Source organism: Lathyrus oleraceus, chromosome 1 (genome assembly GCF_024323335.1).
Source record: "Lathyrus oleraceus cultivar Zhongwan6 chromosome 1, CAAS_Psat_ZW6_1.0, whole genome shotgun sequence".
Lineage (NCBI taxonomy): Eukaryota > Viridiplantae > Streptophyta > Magnoliopsida > Fabales > Fabaceae > Lathyrus > Lathyrus oleraceus.
Genome location: NC_066579.1, coordinates 115584476 through 115607818, shown reverse-complemented (window position 1 = coordinate 115607818; position 23343 = coordinate 115584476). Strand labels below are relative to the sequence as shown.

Sequence of the window (23343 nt, the reverse complement as noted above, 5' to 3'; positions counted from 1 at the left end):
TCAACTACGTCAACGGTAACGACAACTTAGAAAATCCCTCAATGAACTTCCTATAATAACCAGCCGAACCAAGGAAACTTCGAATCTCAGCAACAGACTTAGGAGCTTCCCACTGAGATACAGCTTCGATCTTCGTAGGATCCACAGAAATCCCACCGCTCGAAATCACATTTAGAGAGTTTAGCAAACAACTTCCTCTCTTTCAACACCGATAGCACAACCTTCAAATGCTCTGCATGATCCTCTTCGCCCTTGGAATAAATCAATATATCATCGATGAACACAACTACAAACTTATCCAGATAATCATGAAAGATTCTATTCATATACTCCATAAATACATCAGGTGCATTCGTCACCCCAAAAGGCATCACGGAGTACTCGTAGTGACCGTACCTTGTCCTAAAAGCAGTCTTCTGAATATCCTCAGCCTTTACACGAATTTGATGATACCCAGACCTCAAATCAGTTTTGCTAAACACACAAGCTCCAACCAGCTGATCCATCAGATTGTCAATCCTCGGAAGTGGATACTTGTTCTTAATCGTCACTTTATTCAGTTGTCTATAATCAACACATAATCTCATAGAACCTTCTTTCTTCTTGACCAATAGCACAGGTGCACCCCACGGCGACACACTAGGACGAATAAACTTCTTCTCGAGTAAGTCTTCAAGTTGACTCTTCAACTCTTTCAACCCAGAAGCGGACATTCGATAGGGAGCCATCGATACAGGACTAGTTCCAGGAACTAAATCAATCGAAAACTCGACCTCTCGTTTCGGCGGTAAATCACTTATATTTTCCGGAAATACCTCCGCAAATTCACAAACTATTGGCAGTTCTTCGATCGTCCTCTTCTCCCGAATATCCAAAGTTGCCAACAACATAAACAACTCGACACCATCTTGCACCGATTCATCAACTTGCTTAGCAGACACACACCAATCTTCCTTAGCATCAACCTCAGGAAAAATAACCGTCTTCTCGAAACAATTGATATACACCCGGTTAACTTTTAACCAATTCATACCCAAAATCACGTCGAGTTGCTCTAACGGAAGACAAACTAAATCAATTCCAAAATCCCTACCAAATATACTCAACGGACAATTCAAACACACATAGGAAGTAGAAACAGAACCCATATCAGGTGTATCAATAATCATACTTCTACGCATATAAGATAATATGAGATTCAGCCTCTTAGCACAATCCAAAGAAATGAAAGAATGTGTTGCACCGATATCAATAATGGCAATCAAAGGTGTACCATTAATAAAGCACGTACCTTGGATTAGTCTATCATCGGTAGTGGTCTCCGCACCAGACAATGCAAACACCTTTCCCTTCACTTGCTTCTTCTTCGGCTTATCACATTGCGAACTAATGTGACCTTTCTCACCACAGTTGAAACAAGTTACGTTCGAACCAACCCTACACTTGTTTGCTCTGTGACCCATCCTACCACAATTGAAACACTTCCCAGAATCTCTACTACACTCCGTAGCACGATGGCCTTCCACACCACATTTGAAGCACTTAAGTGGAATAGAAGATACTCCCCCACTTGGCTTCTTGCCAACACTAGATTGTCTCCTCTTCTCATCATATGGTTTTCCCCGATCTTGGTTTTTCCCCTTCAGACTCTTGTAGACAGAAGCACTCTCCCTACTATCCTCGTCATAAATCCGGCTCTTGTTAACCAATTCTGTAAAACGAGTAATCTGTTGGTAACCAATGGCCTTCTTGATATCATGTCTCAAGCCATTCACAAACTTCAAACATTTAGATCTCTCAGCATTAGCAGTATTGTAATGAGGATAATACTTGATAAGCTCCTGAAATCTAGCAGCATAATCAGCAACGGTACCATTTCCTTGCTTCAATTCAAGGAACTCCACCTCTTTCTTCCCACGACAATCTTCTGGGAAATAGTTCTCCAAGAAGGTATCACGGAAAAGAGTCCAAGTAACTTCAATGTTGTCTCCTTCGAACCTCTGAAGAGTGTTATTCCACCAATCTTCAGCTTCCTTCTCAAGCATATGGGTACCAAACTGCACTTTCTGAGCATCAGTACAGTTCATGACTCTGAAGATCTTCTCAATTACTTTCAGCCAAGCTTGAGCTTTCTCAGGTGCATGCTCACCCTCAAAGATAGGAGGATTGTTCCGCTGGAATCTCCCCAAAGCACGGAACTCATCATCATCTCCCTTTTGGTTACCGGTATTCGCATTCGCTTGATGGACATTCGCTTGATGGATCTGACCCATGGATTCAGCCAGCATCCTCAGCGCCTCAGCAATGGCATCGTCATTCCTGCCTGCAACCATTGTCCTAACAACCCGAAACATCAAACAAACAGTATCGATCGTGTCAGATACACAAATCAAATACCACGGAAAACCTACTACTATTGACCAACTGGTCGACCATGCTCTGATACCACTATTGTAACACCCCTTTTTCTACCCCAAATTATTTAGCATATAATCAGAGTAAATAAGCACGCATATAAACAAAAGGGCGTCACGTCAACGTTTTCAAAATTTAAAACTTTCAAAAACCAACAATACACCTGGTCATTCAAAATAACACATTTCACTCCTCATGAATATTCAAGCAATATGCGTTCGCAGCGGAAAATAAAGAATACTCATGTATTTCATAATATGATCCATGTCCCATACCATGATCATCTCTCAATAATCACTTCAAATAAAATAAAACAATTAATGACATAAAGCATATCAAAATAAGATATGAGTTCAATACCACTAATCTACCCAGTGTTACATGACCAGAGCATTGACTCATTACCTAATTTCAAACTAAATACGGAAACTCTTCAGCTAATCTTGAGCGAGCTACCGTCCGCCTACTCCAGCAATACTACTCTGTAGTATCTGCACGATACCCATGTAAAGGTAACATTCAAACAGAAAGGGTGAGAATTCAAATCATTATGAAATAGCATAATAGGGCACAATGAATTAAAACAACAATTCAAGAATTCATCACACTTTGTATTATTATATCACTGATATTAACAAACAATCATCTCACATGCTTCAAACATGCATCACACCCACATCAATACATGCATTCAATGATCACATAACTATAAACGACTCGATGCAAGACAATGTGACTCCATGCATGCGGTACCTCAATGTGAACTCAAAGTTTCACCGCTTTCCGATTTAATATCTAGAATCTAAGCCACGCTTCCGATCCGGACAAGACCAAAGCCCTACGTTTGTTTCCAATGAAGGATCACCGCTTAATACTACGCCTAATCCCAATTAAGGATTAACGTCTGCTACGTTTGTTTCCAATGAAGGATCACCGCTTAATACTACGCCTGATTCCAATTGAGAATCAGCGTCTGCTCATGTGAACCCACAGTTTCACCACTTCCACAATGAAGTCAACCATGCTATGAATGAATGCACACATACCAACACATATGCAATTAAGACTATCTATACCGTCTTAACATTCCACATATCATCATGACTCACAATTGGTACATATACACATTCATCACAACACATCATCTACGATTACATATACACATCCATAACCATTCAATCATTCACAATTCAATAATGGTATACATACACATTCATACAATATATTATCCACCAATACAGGCCAATCATTAAATATGTACACATAGATTTCATTCCAGAACGCACACAACATTTAAATATCAATTTTTCACTTTTCAAACAGTGTTAACCGGTTAACGCAAAACAGAATGCGCTTCTTGGCAATTTTTAACAGTCACTACGCCAAAAACTGGAATAGACACTGCACCTTAGAGGGCGCTTTATTACAAAAGTGCACTCTAAAGTGAAGCGAAAAAATAAGGAGCGAACTACTGGAATAGACAACGCACTTTAGAGGACGCTTTTGTAATAAAGCGCCCTCTAAGGTGAAGCGAAAAAATAAGGAGGAGATAGAGGGACAACAATACAGGGCGCTTTTTAGAAAGCTCCCTCTAAGGTTACCCTTAGAGGGCGCTTTTAAAAAAGCGCTCTATAAGTCCATGTGCATTTCCAGTTTATAAAGCGCTTTTGGAAAGCCTTAGAGAGCGCTTTCATAAGCGCCCTCTTAGGCCCCCTTTAGAGGGCGCTTTTTTTCCATAAGCGCCCTCTAAGGTCCCCTTTAGTAAACATTAAAATTATAACATACTGCGCGTTTTGTTATTTCACTCTCTGTTATTTTCGTTCTTTTTCACGTTAGGGTTCTCACTGCTACGATTTTCGCTACTTCTAAGGCGTTCTCCTTCCACCTCTGTTAGATCTACGACGTTTCCTCCTTCTATTAATTCGTTTTCAGCTGTTCGATTTTGACACCATAGGTATTTTTCTAATCTTCATATTACTTGGTTTCTCTTCTGACGTTCGCTATTGTTCATTTTTGGTTTCATTTTTCTTGGTTCATACATTTATTGAGTATTCTCAACAATAATTATTGTGTTGCAATGCTAGCAATGGAGACTAGGCATTATGGGTTAAATTTCACCAACTGTTCCATTTGTTTCTCAATGTAGAAAAAGGAGGCAGCAATATCTAAAACACCTTCTACCAATCAAAGGTACACTATGCAGCTTATGAGTGTATTTATTCTAGCATACATAGCGTAGCTAGTAACTTAAGAAGTTTAGGTATGGATGTTATTTGATAGAGTAAATTAGAGTCGACTATTCTTCTGTTAGCTTTCAGTTAGACCATTATACAATTCTACATATATATTTTCTAGTCAATGTTTATCTTTTGTAAAAACTATATGATGAATTTTCAGTTACACCATTATACAATTCTACATATATATTCTCTATTTACATTTTTCGTATCTATTTACTTTTGAACCACAGTTATTGTTCTAACAGTAACTAACTTTACATCGGCCCTGTTCAGCTTCGAGCAATTTTGTATCAATTTGACAAATGAGAAGTTACAGCAGCATTTCAACCAGGTTTGATTTTTCTACTATCTCCTGGTAAACAATTTCTATAGACTCAAATAACACTTCATTATTTCATTATGCAACATGTCTTCAAAATGGAGCAAGAGGAATATACAAAGGAAGAAATTGATTGGAGTTATATAGAGTTCGTTGATAATCAAGATGTTCTCGATCTTATTGAGAAGGTGCAACTCACCCTTGCATTTTTGTCATTTTAGAAAAGTTCTATCAGTTTGTCATCTCATTCTTGTTTATAACTTCAGAAACCTGGCGGCGTTATTGCTCTTTTGGATGAGGCCTGGTATGTATTAAATGACAATAGTTCAAATATTTGTATTATAGTTAATGGTTTGTTTATGTCATTTTACATAATGTAAAGTGGCGTTAGCGCATGCAAATATATATACTTTGAGCAATAACTATGTTTTATAGTCATTCTTTTATATATTGTCCTGCTTATTCTTTGTAGTATGTTTCCAAGATCAACGCACGAAACATTTGCTGAAAAGCTATATCAAACACTTAAGGACAATAAGCGATTCAGCAAACCGAAGTTGTCACGAACTGACTTCACCATCAATCACTATGTTGGTGATGTGAGTAAAATACATTTTGGTCTACGCAGTTATATCAACCATGAAATAAAAAGTTAAAAGCTTAGTATATATGTCGAACTTTGATTTCAGGTCACGTATCAAACTGATCTTTTCCTTGATAAAAATAAAGACTACGTTGTTCCGGAACACGCTGCGCTGCTCTGTGCTTCCAAGTGCTCCTTTGTTTCAGGACTTTTCCCACCTTTACACGAGGAAAGTACTAAATCAACAAAGTTTTCTTCTATAGCCACTCAGTTTAAGGTCGGTTTTCTTTAAACATGCATATGCTTGAAAATTATAAGTCTTTTGTATATAACTATTGATCATTGTTATTCTTATTGCTTATGGAATGAAGCAACAACTGCAATCTTTGCTTGAAACATTGAGTGCGACTGAGCCACACTACATTCGTTGTGTAAAGCCAAATAATCTTCTTAAGCCGGGGATATTTGAGAACAACGATGTGTTACAGCAGCTTCGATGTGGGGTGAGTTCAACCCCCATATTAGCCTTGTTCTTTATTATGACATGAATATTTTTGTTTCAAGTTACTTCAAACTCTGTGGATGCCTTTTACAGGGTGTAATGGAGGCAATTAGGATAAGTTGTGATGGATATCCAACTCGAAAGAACTTTGATGAATTTGTTCAGCGGTTTAGTATAATGGAACCTAAGGTTCTAAAATCATGGTATTTACTTCTCCTTTTTTCCGTGTTTTCTTTTTCTGATCATACAGATGAATGTGATTGTACTGAACATAATTAACCACCTAGATTGTTGTCACGGAATTTTTCCGGTTTTAGATGTTCAAATAACACAACTATATCTGAAATAACTAATAATAAATATATATCTACAGTCCTGATGAGATGACGGCTTGCAAGAGACTTCTAGATAAAGCAAACCTTAAAGATTATCAGGTAGTAGTTCTTATCTTAATCTTAGTTATAGCATTTTTATTTGCTCGCCGGTTACATTGAATCATAGATGATGATGCTAAAAAATTTCGAACACGCTATGTATGATAATATGGATTGGAATAAAATGTTGTTTGGGTTTCTTTGCAGATAGGAAAGACAAAAGTTTTTCTGAGAGCAGGTCAAATGGCAGAACTAGATGCATGTCGTGCCGAGGTCCTAGGAAGATCCGCAATCGTTATTCAGAAAAAAGCTCGCACATATATTTGTGAGAAACAGTACAAGTTATTGCGATTTTCTGCCATAGAACTACAAAGGGCTATTAAAGGTATCAATTATTTGAATCCTTTTTGATACTATGTATGAATAATCTTGTTATCCATTTTCTAAGTCATTTAGTTTTACGTATCCTATGAACTTAGCATAGGACAACTTGCAAGACGTCGGTATGAATGCATGAGAAGGGAGGTCGCATCTTTGATAATCCAGAAACAAACCCGCATGTATCTTTCGAGAAGTGCTTATAAAACTACCTATTCCAAAGCTGTTTGTATTCAAACCGGCATGCGAGGAATGGCTGCTAGAAATGAACTTCGATTCAGGAAGCGGACCCTAAGAAGACTGCGGCTAGCAAAAAAAACATACATCTCAGAGATGCTTTTGCTACTTAGTTTTATTTCTTTTTAAGTTATGAATTGGTTGTATATTTAGAATCTTTAGAAGTTAAACGATTATATATCAGTGGATTGTTGTATATGTATGGATTGTTGTATATAAGGCTTGTTGAATGCAATGTGTGAAAAAGGGCTTCAAATTATACAGTTTTAGGTGTACTGCTTCAATATACAGGTTGTCTAAAATAAATAAATAAATATAGCGCTTTTTAAAAAAAAAAATTTAAATAACCACCCACTTTAGAGGGCGCTTTCCAAAATAAGCGCCCTCTAAACCCTTTAAATTTCCACTTTAGAGGGCGCTTTCCAGTAAAAGCGCCCTCTAAACCCTTAAAAGTTTCCACTTTAGAGGGCGCTTTCCAGTAAAAGCGCCCTCTAAACCCTTAAAAGTTTCCACTTTAGAAGGCGCTTTCTTTAAAAAGCGCCCTCTAAAGTGGCCCTTAAAGGGCTTAAAGAGCCACTTTAGAGAGCGCTTTCACCAGGAAAAAAAGCGTTGTCTTTACCTATGCCAGCGCCAGATTAGAGGGCGCTTTAAAGTGCTGTTATAGGCCAAAAAAAGCGCCCTCTTTTCCCTTATTTGGCGTAGTGAGTGTTAACCGGTTAACGCCCTGGATTAACCGGTTAACGCAAGACAGAATGTAATTTTTCAATATCGCAATAGTGTTAACCGGTTAATGCCCTGGGTTAACCGGTTAACGCAAGACAGAATGCAGTTCCTGCGCTAACACGAAACAGAATGCAGATTTCCCCGCATTTTTCATCGTTGGAGGACTTCCGGACCTCCGATTTCGATTCCGTAAAAAACTACACGTTCAGAAAATTATGACTCATCCAATTATATATTCATTCACAGTTTTAGCATAATTTAATCATCACAATTCAAGAGTATTTATCAAGACCTAATAATTCCAAACCATGCCAATTAAGGATTTCAACCTAAAACATGTTCCTACCCATTGACCCAATCATACTAACCCATAATAATAAGGATTTCCCCCCTTACCTTATCAATTTGATGGAAACCTTGACTCCTCTCGTTTTTCCTCTCCTCTTTCTCTATTGTTTTCAGTGCTCAAGTGAATTCTAATTCTCACTTCCTTCACTCTTACTATTTATAATAGTATTCTAGTTGGGCTTAAATCATCTAATTTAATCACTAGGCCCAAGAATACCTAATATTTAAATACCTCTATTTAAATTTAAATAATTAACCACTCACTATGCAACCAAGTTAATTAATTAATTCAATTATTTAATTATTTCTCATATCCACTAGATAATGAATTAATACACCAATTAATTAATTAACACTCCACATAATTAAATTAAAATTATAATAATAATAGTATAATAATTCAATACTAAAAAAAAATGGGTTGTTACACCTCCTAGAAAACATCAAGTTGACCTGAAACAGTAGGAAGAAAATAATTCCATATCCAAACATCATTTGCCCAACTACCCATGTCAGACTACCCATCTCACTGATAGTGGACAATTTCGTTGTTGAAGAAGAGAAAAAAATCCAGAAACGTTTGAAAGAGAGTCTGCTCCCCACACCACTTGTTCCACCAAAGCATAATCATATCTCCAATTCCCAACTTGCACTTAATGTTATTCTCAAACCAATCAAAGGAAAACTTTACCTCGTACCCCTACAATTGTACCCATACCCCTACAAATATTTTTTTTGGACTCAAATACCCTCATATAAATAGGGTATATTTTTCAGAAATGGAATTTTTTTCCAGTTGCGTTTGAACACTTCTGGAAGAGCATTTTTTGGCATTGTAAACCGAAATACTGAGAGTAAGTCTTCCGGTTCACAAAACGTATACCGTAACACTTCTTCAAAGACTTTCGGCGCTGCATTTTTGGGGCATTGAACTGGAACTCTTTAAGAAAGTATTCCGGTTTGTAAGAGTATATACCAGAACTCTTTCTTAAAGACTTCCTGTTTGCATGAACTAAATCAGAACTCTTTTAAGAAGTGTTCCGGTAGTCAACCAATTTTTTTTCACACCGAAACTCTTTTAAGAAGTATTCCGGTGCGTTTTTCTTCTTCTTATTATTATTTTTATTTTTAATTATTTTTTTATAATATTTTTTTTATAGTGGTTCAAAGACGAGGTGTATATGGTAGGATTCCAGACCGCAGTTTAGGCCGGGACGCATTTTCATCTGCAGCAGAGCCAATTGGATATCCAAGAGGGCCGTACGATATGTCTCTTTTGGTAAAGTACGAGCATCATGTTGCTCTCCATTTATGGTTTGGTGAGGTAAATAAACGGGATATATTTGAAAGTGAATAATATTTTAATATTTTATATTGTGTTTTCTAATATGTGTTTTAATTATTTTTAGGAAAGAGGTCCGAAGAAAGAATTAAAGGTTGCTGAACATGGATTAAAGCTGACATCGAGAGTTCCACTAGCTCTTCCATAACAGGTGGAGAGTTGGGTATCTAGATCTGGGTTATATTCACTTCAGAGAACTAGTCTGAACGAGATATACACAAATCTGGTATCTGCATTTGTGGAAAGATGGCATCTAGAGACATCTTCGTTTCACATGCCGTTTGGTGAAATGAGCATTACTTTAGATGACGTCTCATGTTTGCTTCACTTGCCCATCAGGGGTGTCTTCTGGAGTCCTCAGGATGTCACAAAGAGATTGTTGTTGAACTTGCTATTGACTACTTAGGAGTGTCACATGGTGAGGCACAATCACATGTTCGTAGCTGCAGGGGTTATTATTATAAATTGGAGTGGTTATACGATTTATTCGTATAGCATAGAGCTGCTTCTAGCTGGGCATATGCGACCAGTGCATATTTCTTGATGTTGGTGGGTTCCATAATTTTTGCCGACAAGATCTTTACACTTGTCGAGGCACGATATCTCCTACTATTTACGGACTTAGATAGATGTTCGGGATATAGTTGGGGAGCAGCTGCACTGGTTACCCTATACAGATACCTTGGAGATGCGTCCATGTTCAGTTGCAAATAGCTCGGTGGATATCCTACTCTCACAAGCACAAGGTAACCCGTAAGATGTTCTAAGAGTACAACCACATATTTTCCTGTTAGTTCCAACATAATCAACTCTCGATAACTCTTTAGCAATACGTCTCAAAGCAGCTCGAGACACTGGACCACGCAAATAACCATAAAATGAACTTATTTGTGCGTGCTCAACTTCGTAAAAACTCTTTTCAAAAGAAGCTCTAATGTTGCCTAGTTGTAACCTCAAGTTGTTATTCATAGCTTCCCAATATTTGACCATGTCACCTATACTGTTTTCTAACATCTGCTTTAACTTCCAATGAGCAGACTCAACCCTAAAAATATTGAAAATAACACATAAAAAAATACATAGAAAAAATATAACATATAAAAATAACATAGAAAAAATTATAACACGTACCGATTAGTCGTCGTGTTACCTAAATGTAGCACTCGATTAATCCATGCTCCAACAAATCTATGTCTATGTGGAGTCAACCATGTGTCTTTCACATAATTAATAAATCCACTATAATCAACACATGCTTGCTCAAGTTGATGCAACCGTTGACCATACTCAACCTCATCACTAGCCCAAACAACTTCCATCCATAATGTGTTTATCGTCTTTTGCAGGTCATTCACCACATGTTGTTTGCATTTTGCACCAACGTTTTTGTTAATGTGAAATCTACATAGCAAATTAATCAACTTGGGAAACACAATTTCATTTTCTTTCATCAAAGCAAGATCTCTATCTATCAAAGTCACTTGTGGACACAAATCATTATTCACAAACAATTTTTTTAGTTTCTCCAATACCCAACAAAAATTCTCTGTCTGCTCAGACTCCATATACGAAAATGCAACAGCAAAAGTCAACTCGGTTGATGTCATGCCAACAATTTCAAATAGAGGTAGTCTATATTTGTTTGTCTTATAGGTGTTATCCATAACTAACACAATAGGAAAAATATTCAACAACTTAACTGAATCAGGATGGGCCCAAAATATATCTCTCACAACTTCCGAGTCATCCTTTTTTCTACTCCAATACACATAGCATGCATCCTCAATAAGTTTAAACAAATGTTGTATCTCACTTCTAGGACCTCTTATCTCTTTTTGTATCACACTCTTATGCTTGTATACTTGTGTAATCCGAGTGACATTCTCAAGATCTCGGTCTTGCAAGGAAAACAATATGTGTCTAGGTGGTACATGTTTCTTTGTCAAATCAGCAACATGTTGCTTCTCATATGTGGTCAACCTACCAATAAAGGAATGACCTTCTAATCTATCAGGTAAACCATGATTATGGAACCCACATTTTACATCAATCTTCCAACCAGCCCATCTTTCGCCGTAGTCGACCTGATTTTAAATGGACATCCACATTTCTTGGACGCACTTTGGGTTCCACTATCAGTATTCTTGTGTTTCCCACCTTTATCACAACCAAATATTAATTTGTTACTTCTCCCTCTCTTTCCTGTTTCAGTATCTGAACGAGTGATAATAACGATGACTTTATTATCGATTCCAACCTTTTTAATCCATCTGATCACCTCTTCTCGTGTACCAAATCTTTTAGTCGTTAAAAACGCATCAGAAGTATCTACATATATTTGGGGAAGATTTCCCATTCCTACACAAAAAAAAAGTAAAAAAAAAGTATAAAAAAATGCAAACCAGAAGTCTTCAAAGAAGAGTTCCGGAATAAATAAAAACAATACCGGAAGACTTCAACAAAGAGTTCCGGTATGTGTGACTTTGTTTACTGGAACTCTTTCAATAAGTGTTTCGGAACATTTTATTTAAAGAATCGGAACTCTTTGTTGAAGTCTTCCGATTTACTGTTTGCAGTGTTCCTGATGTCTTTGATTTAGTCTTCCGGTTTGAAAAAAATACATACCGGAAGTCTTTTTCCAAGAGTTCCGGTGCGAAGGTGGAATGTGTAATTTTCGGAAGTATCAATTGAATGGTAAAAATGAAATGATAAATTGGTTAAAATCAATTAAGGATAAAATTTGTATTTTTAAAAAATTGTTGGGATATAAGTCTAAACGTAGGGGTATGAAGTAAAATTTTCAGAATAAGAAGATGCTAGTTTGACTGGCTATTTGTTGGTGTTTATGTATAAAGAGAAACAACATTATATTCACCAATGAGAATAGAAATGTAGAAAAAACTTGTTATCATAATAAACTTGTTTCTTGGAACTGACTTTCTATGAATTTGAAGAGTAGATTGATTTTGTATTTTTACGATCGATGGAAAAATCCGATGGATTATCTTAAATTACATTGCTTATTGAAAAAAAAAACAATATTTATGGTAGCATAAAGGAGAATAATTTTGCACTGATTAATCTAAAAGTGAGTTTGGATGCAATATTTTTATGATAAAAAATAATTTTTTCAAAAATTTATAACGACTTATCAAAATTTATTGTTAGGATAAAAACAAGCATGTAAATTTATAAAGTATTTTGTTAAACTTAAATTTAAGAAATTTCAAATGGTAGTAACGAATTTAAATTTCTCATTCATTCTATATAATAAAAATATTAAATTATTTATCATTAATTTTTTAAATTTTGCTAGATGAACACCGTATTTTACAAAAAATTTATATTCATCCTAAAAGTTTTAAAAATTTGCAAATAAATTCTTAATAATATTTAAATTTTATAAATAGGTCCCTTCAAATTTTCAAAAATTCCAAATTGATTCTTATTTTTCTATTTTAAATTTGTCTAAAAAATAAAATTTATGAAAATGATCCCAAAAATTTAACAATAAATCATTTTAATATTCCATCCAAATTAAAAAAAATTAAAAATAAATGCATTTCAATTGAATAATTTAAATTATTTAGAATTTAGAATTTCTTAAAAATTATCAATTATATCCTTCAAGTTTTTTAAACCTCACAAGAATCGGTTTTTTTACCGAGATAACCCACTTTTTCGAAAAAATTCCCAAAATACCCCACTTTTTAGCAAAATTCTCAATCTACCCCACTTTTAGGAGGAGGCGCCAATTGGATTGGCGACCCCTCTTAAAAATTGCAAGGAGGCGCCAATTCAATTGGTGACTCCATTAAAAAAGCCTCAAATAAAAAAACCTCCAACATGAAAGTTGTATATCTTTTCAAGACAATGAATTTCGATATAAATTTTACATCATTTAGATTTTTTATGAGAAAGTTATGGGCAGTTGAAGTTGGACTTCTGAGTTTTTCAACTGTTATCTGACCTATAATGTTTTGTATTATTGCATGTGTTTGTGTTAGAGTTATGAAATTTGGTCCAACATAACAACTGAAGTAGACATCTTAAATTTTCCAATGCACTTGGTCCCACCTCAAAATAATTAAAAATGAGTGAGTTAGGTCCCTGCGAACTTGACCTAAAATTAGGGTTTCTGTCAAAACATGTGTATGTGAATTTTGCCAAAAGGGACCAACTTCAAGCCCTTCTGTTTGAATGATAAAAGCCTCAAATGACAAAACCTTCAACATAAAAGTTATAGATCTTTTCAAGATAATGAATTTGGGTTAAAATTTTGCATCATTTACAATTTTTTTGAGAAAGGTATGGGCACCTGAACTTGGACTCTTTGACATTTTAATTGTTATCTGACCTATAATGTTTTGTATTATTACATGTGTTTGTGTTAGAGTTATAAATTTTTGTCCAACATAACAAATTAAGTAGACATCTTAAATTTTACAATGCACTTGGTCCCACCTCAAAATAATTAAAAATGAGTGAGTTAGGTCCTTGCGAACTTGACCCAAAATTAGGGTTTCTGTCAAAACATGTGTATGTGAATTTTGCCAAAAGGGACCAACTTCAAGCCCTTCTATTTGAATGATAAAAGCCTTAAATGACAAAACCTTCAACATAAAAGTTGTAGATCTTTTCAAGATAATGAATTTGGACAATTTTTTTGCATCATTTGCATTTTTTATGAGAAAGGTATGGGCACCTGAACTTGGACTCTTTGACATTTCAATTGTTATGTGGCCTATAATGTTTTGTATTATCATATGTGTTTATTTTAGAATTATGAAATTTTGTCCAACATAACAATTTAAGTAGACATCTCAAACTTTCCAATGCACCTTGTCCCACCTCAAAATCATAAAAAATGAGTGAGTTAGGTAGTTGGGTAGTTTTGCCAAAATTAGGGTTTCAGTCAAAACATGTGTATGTGAATTTTGCCAAAATGGAGTTTAGACAAAGAAACCTAATGTTTGGAGTTTACACAAAGATAAATTTGATATAATACGAATTGATATTAATAAAATTTGGATTTTACACAAAGAATCCTAATGGTGATGACCGGGATCACCTAACCGACCTCCGGCCCCACATCCCCTAGCTACCCTAACCCTTGGCCCTAACCCACGTTGACGATTCTGCACCGGTGTTTGTTCATCTGATGGTCCAGGAGCGTCATTACCTCCTATAGGAGAAGATCCGCTGAGGTATTCAGCCAACTCAGCATAGTCTTCAGTATTCAGTGATGGTGTACCGGCGTAGCTGAGCTCATGACCCATGCCAGAGAAGTTGGGGTGTGGTTGACTCATGGATGGGCGACCAAGACGGTTTAAGGGAGACATGGGTGTGAATGATGGGTCTAGGAACGGTTGGAAAGGTTGTTGGGGTGTTTGGAAGAGATATGATTGTGGAATGTTTTGGTATTGTGATGTTTGGGGTTCTTGGCTACGGTAGGAGGAGGGGCGGTTAGTGTTTTGGCTAAGGCGACTTTGGTAGGGTGATGGTGTGGGTGCGAAGCGATGTTCGGTCTGAGGTTGATTATCCATTTGTTGGTGGTGGTATGGGGGATGTTCTTGGTATTGGGGTTGGGTGAATGGCATGTTTTGGTTGTATGTTTGTGTGTTTGTGGAACGGAAAGTTTGACGGATAGGTGGTTGTGAGTAACCGGGCTGAGAATGTTGTTGGGGGTTAGATGTTGATCCTTCTTGTGTGTAACTTGTCTGGCGTGGGTCGTAGAGGTACATATCATCGGCGATGAATTGAAATCCAACCGATCTGTACCAAGCCATATAAGTACGACTTGGTTTTACGTCATTTGGCATGACTGCGTCAGTTAAGACATGGTCATGATGGTGCTTCCACTTGCGACACTCTGGCCTTGCGAAGGTTTGCCAAGGGTTGAAGTTCCATTGGCCGTTCACTTTACACATATGCCATTCTCCTAGGCTAGCTGGGGGGTCTGGGATATTCTGGACCATACCGAACTGCAGCTTCACACGATCGGTGTTGTGCATCTCCACTGTTGTGAACCGTATTATCGGTGTGCATGCTGTGCATACGGCTGCGTCTTCAGGGTTGACCTGATGCTCATGATCCATATTAAGGTATGGACGCCAAATGAACTGAAATGTTAAAGACGATAGGATTTAAATGAATGTAGAAAAAGTCAACATAATATGACGAATTAATGAAGTTATTTTGCTTACGTCTGTCGGTCGAAGGTGATCCAACAGGTTGCGATACTGAGTAATACAGTGTCTCGGACATCTGCTGTAATTCATACCGCGTGCCGACCATCTACACCAAAAAGTTAAAATAAATTAGTTATGGGTACTAAACTGTAAGGAAGTAAGTAAAGATATAGCAATTTAAACAACTTACTTTTTTGCAATTGGAAAAGTGAAGGGGTTGTTATTGACCGGTGCTAGAGACGGTAGTCTTGACCATCCCCATGCTTGTAGCAAAACAGCACATCCAGAAAATGTAGATGTGTCTTTGTGGGAGTTTTTGCACAACGAACTATAGAGATAGGCTAGACATGCGGATCCCCAACTGTAACTACCTATTCTATCTACATGTCTAAGTAGAGGTAAGTACATAATATGCATGCTAGAACCACTACCTTCGGGAAATAAAAAGGATCCTAGTAACAACATAATGTAACACCTAGTTTTGATTATTCGAGCATCTTCGGTAGAATGCTCATCTAAATATAAACTATTATAATATGACTTTAGGCGTGAGAGTAGTATACCTTGACCTCTAGCATTATCATCTAAAAAATCAGTGTTTAAAAGCTCCACGCAAATTGAATTTGCATAGTTGGTCTTACCATTAACAGCTTTGCCTTCAATTCGTAGTCCTAAAAGCATGTAGACGTCTTCTAACGTCACGGTACACTCACCGGTTGGAAACCAAAATGTGTGTGTCTCTGGCCTCCATCTTTCGCATAAGGCTAGAATGAACTTGTTATCTATAGACCAAGACACAATCTTGCTAATCTGACCAAAATCGGCGAGTTCAACATAAGGTTGAATCATCGGGTCCATTGGGACAAATTCGTGGACTCGAGTTCGAAACCTTGATACATCCTATAATAGAAATAATATAACACTTGACTAAGTTGGTATTTCAAAATAAAATGGGGATGGTGGAGATGAAACATAAAAAATTAGTATAAGAAAAAACTTACGTATGTTGCGATGTTTGCAACTGTTCCTCTGTGTGCTTCGTCCATTGTGAGTAAAGACATATTGTTGGGGAGTTGGTGTAGATGAAATTGGAAGATGTTGTTGAAGATGAAATTGTAAAAGAAGTAATGTGGATGAAGTAGTGAGAATGTTGGTGTGGAAGAATTGTTGAAGGAGTGGATGTATTTATAGGCAAATGGATGAGAGCATAAAAATTTGTGTTTGCATGGTGTCTCCACCTCATTTGGCGACCATGTACAATCCTAAAGAGGGGGCGGCATTCAAATTGGCGACACCATAGGGTACATGCATGCAAGGCTAGTTCTGAATGCTTGGTTTCGAGGACTGACTCCATGGGGGCGCCATTCAAATTGGCGACCATGTACATGCCTTAAGTGTAGGCGCCAAACCAATTGGCGCCACCATCTGCATGTCTGACACGTGGCATTCTTGTCTCCTGCATGCTGAATAACTCACTTGTGGATGGCTTGCATGATTGACACATCATCTCTGACTATGTTACATGTCCGACACGTGTCTGTCTTGTCTCCTGCATGCTGATGACTAGCTTCTTGATAGCTTGCATGGTTGACACATCATCTAAGACTGTCTTGCATGACTGACACATCATGTCTGACCATCTTAGGTGTCCGACACGTGGCTGTCTTGTCTCCTGCATGCTGATGACTAACTTCTTGATAGCTTGCAAGGTTAACACATCAACTCACACTGTCTTGCAGGATTGACACATCATCTCAGACACGTGGCTCTCTAGTATCCTGCATGCTGAAGAGTCACTTCTTGATAGCTTGCCTGGTTGACACATCAACTCACACTGTCTTGCATGACAGACACATCATCTCATGACTAGCTAGCATGCTTGACACATCAACTCACACTGTCTTGCATGACAGACACATCAACTCATGACTAGCTAGCATGCTTGACACATCAACTCACACTGTCTTGCATGACAGACACATCATCTCAGAACTGACTTGCATGCTTGACAAATTATCTCAGAGTAGCTTCAATGTCCATCACATCATCTCAGAACTAGCTAGCATGTGAGACACTGATACCATCTATTTAAGTGTCTTACTATCAACATCCAAGACACTTCACTCACATTCATCTGCACTTGCAAAATAGTTTTCATCTCCAAAATGTCATCTTCATCATTATACAGTGTCAACGTTCACTGCAACGGTGAAACTTTTGAGTCTGAGCTTCATGGTTTTTGTTTTAGAAACACTGATACCATTAGAGTCACGATGAAGAGAAATGCAACCTTTTTGCATTTGAAAAAAAGAATACAATGCTTTATAGGATCAGGTATTGTGTCAAAGATGACATATCAAAATCCTATATTTTTTGAGAATGGTCAATGCAAGTTTTTCCCCCTTAAGGTACGAGACGATGAAGATGTTGAAAACATGTTTCTTAGTCATGAACATTCAGGCATGGATTGTATCGAGTTGTACATTACTCTACAACCATGTATACCGTCTCAACAGTCTCAACTAACCGATCAGGATGCAGCTGGTGAAGATGCTGCAGATGATGCACAATGGTCAGATGAACTCAACCCAGAAGCAGAAGTAGAAGTCGACGTTGTTAATGAAGAAGAAGAGGAGACCGAGATACAGGTTGATCACATCCTGAACAACGACGATGAAGATGAGGCTCAACCACCACCAATACCTCCTAGTCATGCCTACAATCCTCCTCAACATATGACAAATATGGATCTTCACGACGATGAAACGTCCGACAATGTCTTCTATAATCCGTATCCGAGACCAGTAAGCGAATTAAAGGTGGGAGACATGTTTCGTACCAAAGAAGAATGTGTCTTGGCAATCAAAAAATTCCACATGAACAACTTTGCTGACTTTACAGTCAAATGCACTGATTTTAGAAGGTATGTTATCGAATGTCGTAACATGCTTTGTAAGTTTTGTTTGGCTGCATCTTACAAGAAGAAAAATGACTCTTGGGAGATCGCTTCAATAGACCCACCACACAGTTGCGTTGCAACTAACGTTGAACAACATCACCGTAAACTGAGCACAACTTTGATATGTCAAGACATTCTGCCATTGGTAAATAAAGACCCATCAGTGAAGGTGAGTATAATTATATCCCATATCCGAACAACATATAATTATACTCCATCTTACAAGAAAGCATGGATTGCAAGGACAAAGGCTGTTGAACAGGTTTTCAGCAACTGGGAGGATTCATTCAAGGAATTACCACGGTTTTTATGGGCACTAAAAACTTATGTCCCAGGAACTGTGGCAATTCTGGAGACAGTGCCAACAATGATGCCAGACGGAACCTGTGCTACTGGTAATAGAATATTTCACCGTCTCTTTTGGGCATTTGACCCGTGCATCAAAGGTTTCGCTTTCTGCAAACCTCTCCTGCAAATTGATGGCACTTGGTTATACGGAAAATACAAGGGTACTTTGCTCATGGCAGTTGCACAAGACGGTAACAACAATGTACTTCCCATTGCCTTTGCTCTTGTTGAAGGTGAAACGGCTGGTGGATAGGGTTTCTTTCTTCGACATCTCAGAACGCATGTCGCTCCACAAGCCAATCTATGTTTGATTTCTGATAGACATGCTGCCATCGAAAGTGCCTACAACAACCATGACAACGGATGGCATGATCCTCCTTCTACACATGTCTACTGTATCAGACACATTGCACAAAACTTCATGCGTGCTATAAAAGATAAGAATCTTCGCAAGAAGGTGGTGAATGCTGGGTATGCTTTAACTCAACCGTCTTTTCAATATTATTGTGATGAGATTCGACTGTCTAATGAAGACGCGGGGAGATGGATAAATAACATCCCAGTAGAGCAGTGGACAAGAGCATTTGAAGGTGGTTGTCGATGGGGCCACATGACAACAAACATTGTGGAATGCATGAACGGGGTTTTCAAAGGGATTCGAAATCTGCCGATAACCGCCTTGGTAAGATCAACCTATTATAGGTTGGCTTCTATGTTCGCAACCAGAGGTGAAAGATGGAGTGCAGTGTTAATGTCCGGACAAGTATTCAGTGAGTGTTGCATGAAGGTCATGAAAGAGGAGAGCATCAAAGCTACGACACATGCTGTAACAGTGTTTGACCGTCATAGACAAAATTTCAGCGTCCAGGAAACAATGGGCAACAACGAGGGGAGACCGAATTTAGCCTACGCTGTTAGACTACATAGAAGTTGGTGCGATTGTGGAAAATTTCAGGCCTTCCGCATACCTTGCTCCCATGTCATTGCAGCATGCGCTTATACTCGTTAAGACGCTTACACCCATTTATCTGATGTGTACAAGGCCAGCACCATCATGAATGTATATAGTCAAAGCTTTTCAGTACTACCAATGGAGGATTACTGGCCTCCATATGAAGGAGATATTGTTTGGCACAATGAAGAGATGCGTAGAAAGAATAAAGGAAGGCCAAACAACACACGTATCAGAACAGAGATGGATTCCGCAGATAAAATGATAAGATTATGTAGTATTTGTCGTCAACCAGGACACAACAAAAACAACTGTCCCAATCAAGGAGCATCATCTAGATCTTAAGCTTTTTGTAACATTTTATCTAGATCTTAAGCTTTTTGTAACATTGTATTTCTGTAACAATCAATCATTATATATCATTAAGTTCTTGTTACAACGAGTTTCATAACCAACATCATGACAAAACATTTGAAAACATAAATAATTCTAACTGATTACAACAATCAAATTAATGTCGTCTCGACCGAACATCATTTCCCTAGCATCCTTATCAGTCTTCATTCGCACCCAACCAAAGATATTGTCAAGTCTCTCAATACTTCTGATATTTTCCCCTTCTGGTATTTTCCCGTCTAACCATCGAACCAGCTCCCTCTTCAGTTGATCTAACGCGGTGATGTTCCAAAACAGCATCAGTAATTGAGGTTTGTCTCTCGCATAAATCACCTTACCGTATCGGCGACGAACACCAAACATGATAGCCAAATAATTATATGAGTTGTGAAACAATAGGTCACACAACACATCTATTTATAACACAAAAAAGGCATTTTATGAGGGAGTCGCCAATTGAGTTGGCGCCTCCTTTTAAAACCTACACATAGGCGCCAATTGGATTGGCTAGGGCACCTGCCCTAGCCAATCCAATTGGCGCCTCCATTCAAGTTTTAACAACAGTCGCCATATGAACAACTTTCATGTTCATCAAAAATCCATTTGAAACTTGGAAGCTCATCATTCATTTCAAAACATTATAGGTCATTTTGACCGAAACCCTAATTTTGGGTCAAGTTCGCAGGGACCTAACTCACTCATTTTTAATTATTTTGAGGTGGGACCAAGTGCATTGTAAAATTTGAGATGTCTACTTCAAATGTTATGTTGGACAAAATTTCATATTTCTAAAAGAAACACATGCAATAATGCAATACATTATAGGTCAGATAACAGTTGAAAAACTCAGAAGTCGAACTTCAACTGCCCATAACATTCTCATAAAAAATCCAAATGATGCAAAATTTATATCCAAATTCACTGTCTTGAAAAGATCGACAACTTTCATGTTGGAGGTTTTTTCATTTGAGGCTTTTTTAAGGGAGTCGCCAATTGAATTGGCGCCTCCTCTTAAAAATTACACATAGGCGCCAATTGGATTGGCTAGGACACCTGCCCTAGCCAATCCAATTGGCGCCTCCTTGCAATTTTTAAGAGGGATCGCCAATCCAATTGGCGCCTCCTCCTAAAAGTGGGGTAGATTGGGAATTTTGCTGAAAAGTGGGGTATTTTGGGAATTTTTTCGAAAAAGTGGATTGTCTCGGTAAAAAAACCACAAGAATCCTCAGTTGAAGCTATGAAAGGGTACACAGTAAGTGAAGCAAGGCAATTCCATAAGAATCAGTAGTATCTGATAACAACAAAAAAGTGATGTATAGATTCTGGATTTTTGAACCACAAATTGAAAATAGTTATCATGTGCTCACCACTACGAGTCCACTTGTTATTAGTGGAAAACTTCATTTAAAATTGAGATGGACCTAATGCCTATTCCATCAACAAGTATATCCTAAAAACAAGTGTTCCAAGCAACTGTGATAAGTTTCCTTTTGTTAATATCTACACTTCATAAGAAATTTGAAGTAAAATGTGTGTATATGACCATGATATGCATCAACTTTGACATGTTGAATTCTTTCAACAATTGACAGAAAGCTTATCCTTCTCCTTAACGATGAAGGAGACTCGTTGGTCATCTAAAACTACCATTGTCAATCACATTGGAACATAGGCACCAAATATTTTAGGCTCAAGATCATTCATAGAGTTTACAACAAAAATCTTTAAATTGAGGTTGTTCATCCAAGGTTCAACAAAAAAATTCTAAGCATCATAGAAAAGAATATAACATGATGAATGTTCAGCCTAATTAGTAATTACTGTAAAATAAAATAAAAGAATATTAAATATAGAATTCAATAATTAATGAATTGAGTACAAACTACATCACATAGTCCTAAAAGATCCAAAGTGTCTTATTAACAAGATTCCTAAACATTAAGAAAAAAATCTCAAAAACAAAAAAAGAGCATTTTTTAACATTTATTATAAAATGCTCTTCAACAAAATTATAAAAAAAAATTAATAAAAATTGATAGATTCATAATAATCCATCAAACATAATTAGTTTATTTGTTGCTCATCGCCTGCTTCACAGCATCAGTAGCTTGGTGTGCCTTTGCCTGCATCTGCTGACCAGTCTATATATTAAAAAAAAGAACACAATTAAAAACATTTTTACATTTAATTAATGCGCTTATGATATAATTCTGTTTTATACAATATTACTAATTTTGAAATTAAATCAAAATTGTGTTACCTCTTGCATTGATTCCTTGGCTGATTGAGCAGTATTGCTAGCTTTGTCCATTATGTTGCTAGTTTTTTCCTATTATCAACACAAAAAATACATATAATTAATAGGTTATTATATAAAATTAAGAAAAATAATTAACTTTATGTTTATTAAAAAATTAAACTTTTGCAAATTCTAACTCAGATTATAAAAAATTAATATTATTAAATTAGATGTCAACATTAAAATTTAAATCTTAATTCTCACGATTGGATATGTAATTGTATAATCATTATTATCATTTTGTTTACCGATAAACAAATTTAAATTAAAGAAAGTATATGAAAGAAGAGTATGGAAACCTCAGCTTGGCCCTTGGTCTGTCCAGCATTGTAACTTGTCTTGTTGGAATCCATTTTCTTTGGATATGAAATTTAATTAACTTAATGAAGTGAAGATTATAAAAAATAGTTGAATTGAAGATTAGTGTTTAGATTGAATTGAAGAGTACTGTTGAGATTGAATTGTTTATATAGGGAAATTTTCCCTTGGATATTGCACTAGTTACGCTTCATCTAACATTTAATTTGTAGTAGTGTTCTCCTATTTTATGTTAGCTATTAATTGAAAATGGCTAACTTTAGGCTTAGCTTTGAAAGCAAGTACACCTATGTACAAGAAGGGCATGAAGCCAACATGGAGTCCTAGCAAAATTGCAATATAATTGTGTTTTTGAAGAGGCATAAAGGCAACATAAATTATGGACTAGTAAATGCATACAGTGAAAATATGCCAAAAAG

At 36.9% G+C, this 23343-nt stretch overlaps 2 protein-coding genes across 2 annotated transcripts; one reads left to right on the top strand and one right to left on the bottom strand.

The window, feature by feature from the left end:
- Positions 1–5072: 5072 nt before the first annotated feature.
- LOC127094703 (myosin-8) lies at positions 5073–6553 on the top strand. The gene is made up of 7 exons (XM_051033498.1): positions 5073–5162; positions 5241–5278; positions 5447–5573; positions 5664–5834; positions 5929–6060; positions 6153–6262; positions 6433–6553. Exons 1-7 carry the CDS (start codon positions 5073–5075, stop codon positions 6551–6553), a joined length of 789 nt encoding a protein of 262 aa, XP_050889455.1.
- Positions 6554–22376: 15823 nt separating this feature from the next.
- LOC127094693 (late embryogenesis abundant protein 7-like) lies at positions 22377–22959 on the bottom strand. Its single transcript, XM_051033494.1, has 3 exons — positions 22906–22959; positions 22568–22636; positions 22377–22448 (listed from the first exon to the last, which is right to left on the bottom strand). The coding sequence occupies exons 1-3, from the start codon at positions 22957–22959 to the stop codon at positions 22377–22379; spliced, it is 195 nt and encodes a 64-aa protein (XP_050889451.1).
- Between the last annotated feature and the right edge of the window lie 384 nt (positions 22960–23343).

What these genes read in the sequence shown, in the direction of transcription:
- LOC127094703 (XM_051033498.1), top strand. Translation starts at nt 5,073, where the DNA reads ATGGAGCAAGAGGAATATACAAAGGAAGAAATTGATTGGAGTTATATA. An exon ending in TTCTCGATCTTATTGAGAAG is followed by an intron (nt 5,163 to 5,240) that starts GTGCAACTCACC and finishes TTATAACTTCAG; the next exon opens with AAACCTGGCGGCGTTATTGC. An exon ending in TCAATCACTATGTTGGTGAT is followed by an intron (nt 5,574 to 5,663) that starts GTGAGTAAAATA and finishes CTTTGATTTCAG; the next exon opens with GTCACGTATCAAACTGATCT.
- LOC127094693 (XM_051033494.1), bottom strand. Translation starts at nt 22,959, where the DNA reads ATGGATTCCAACAAGACAAGTTACAATGCTGGACAGACCAAGGGCCAA. An exon ending in AGACCAAGGGCCAAGCTGAG is followed by an intron (nt 22,637 to 22,905) that starts GTTTCCATACTC and finishes TGTTGATAATAG; the next exon opens with GAAAAAACTAGCAACATAAT. An exon ending in CCAAGGAATCAATGCAAGAG is followed by an intron (nt 22,449 to 22,567) that starts GTAACACAATTT and finishes TTTAATATATAG; the next exon opens with ACTGGTCAGCAGATGCAGGC.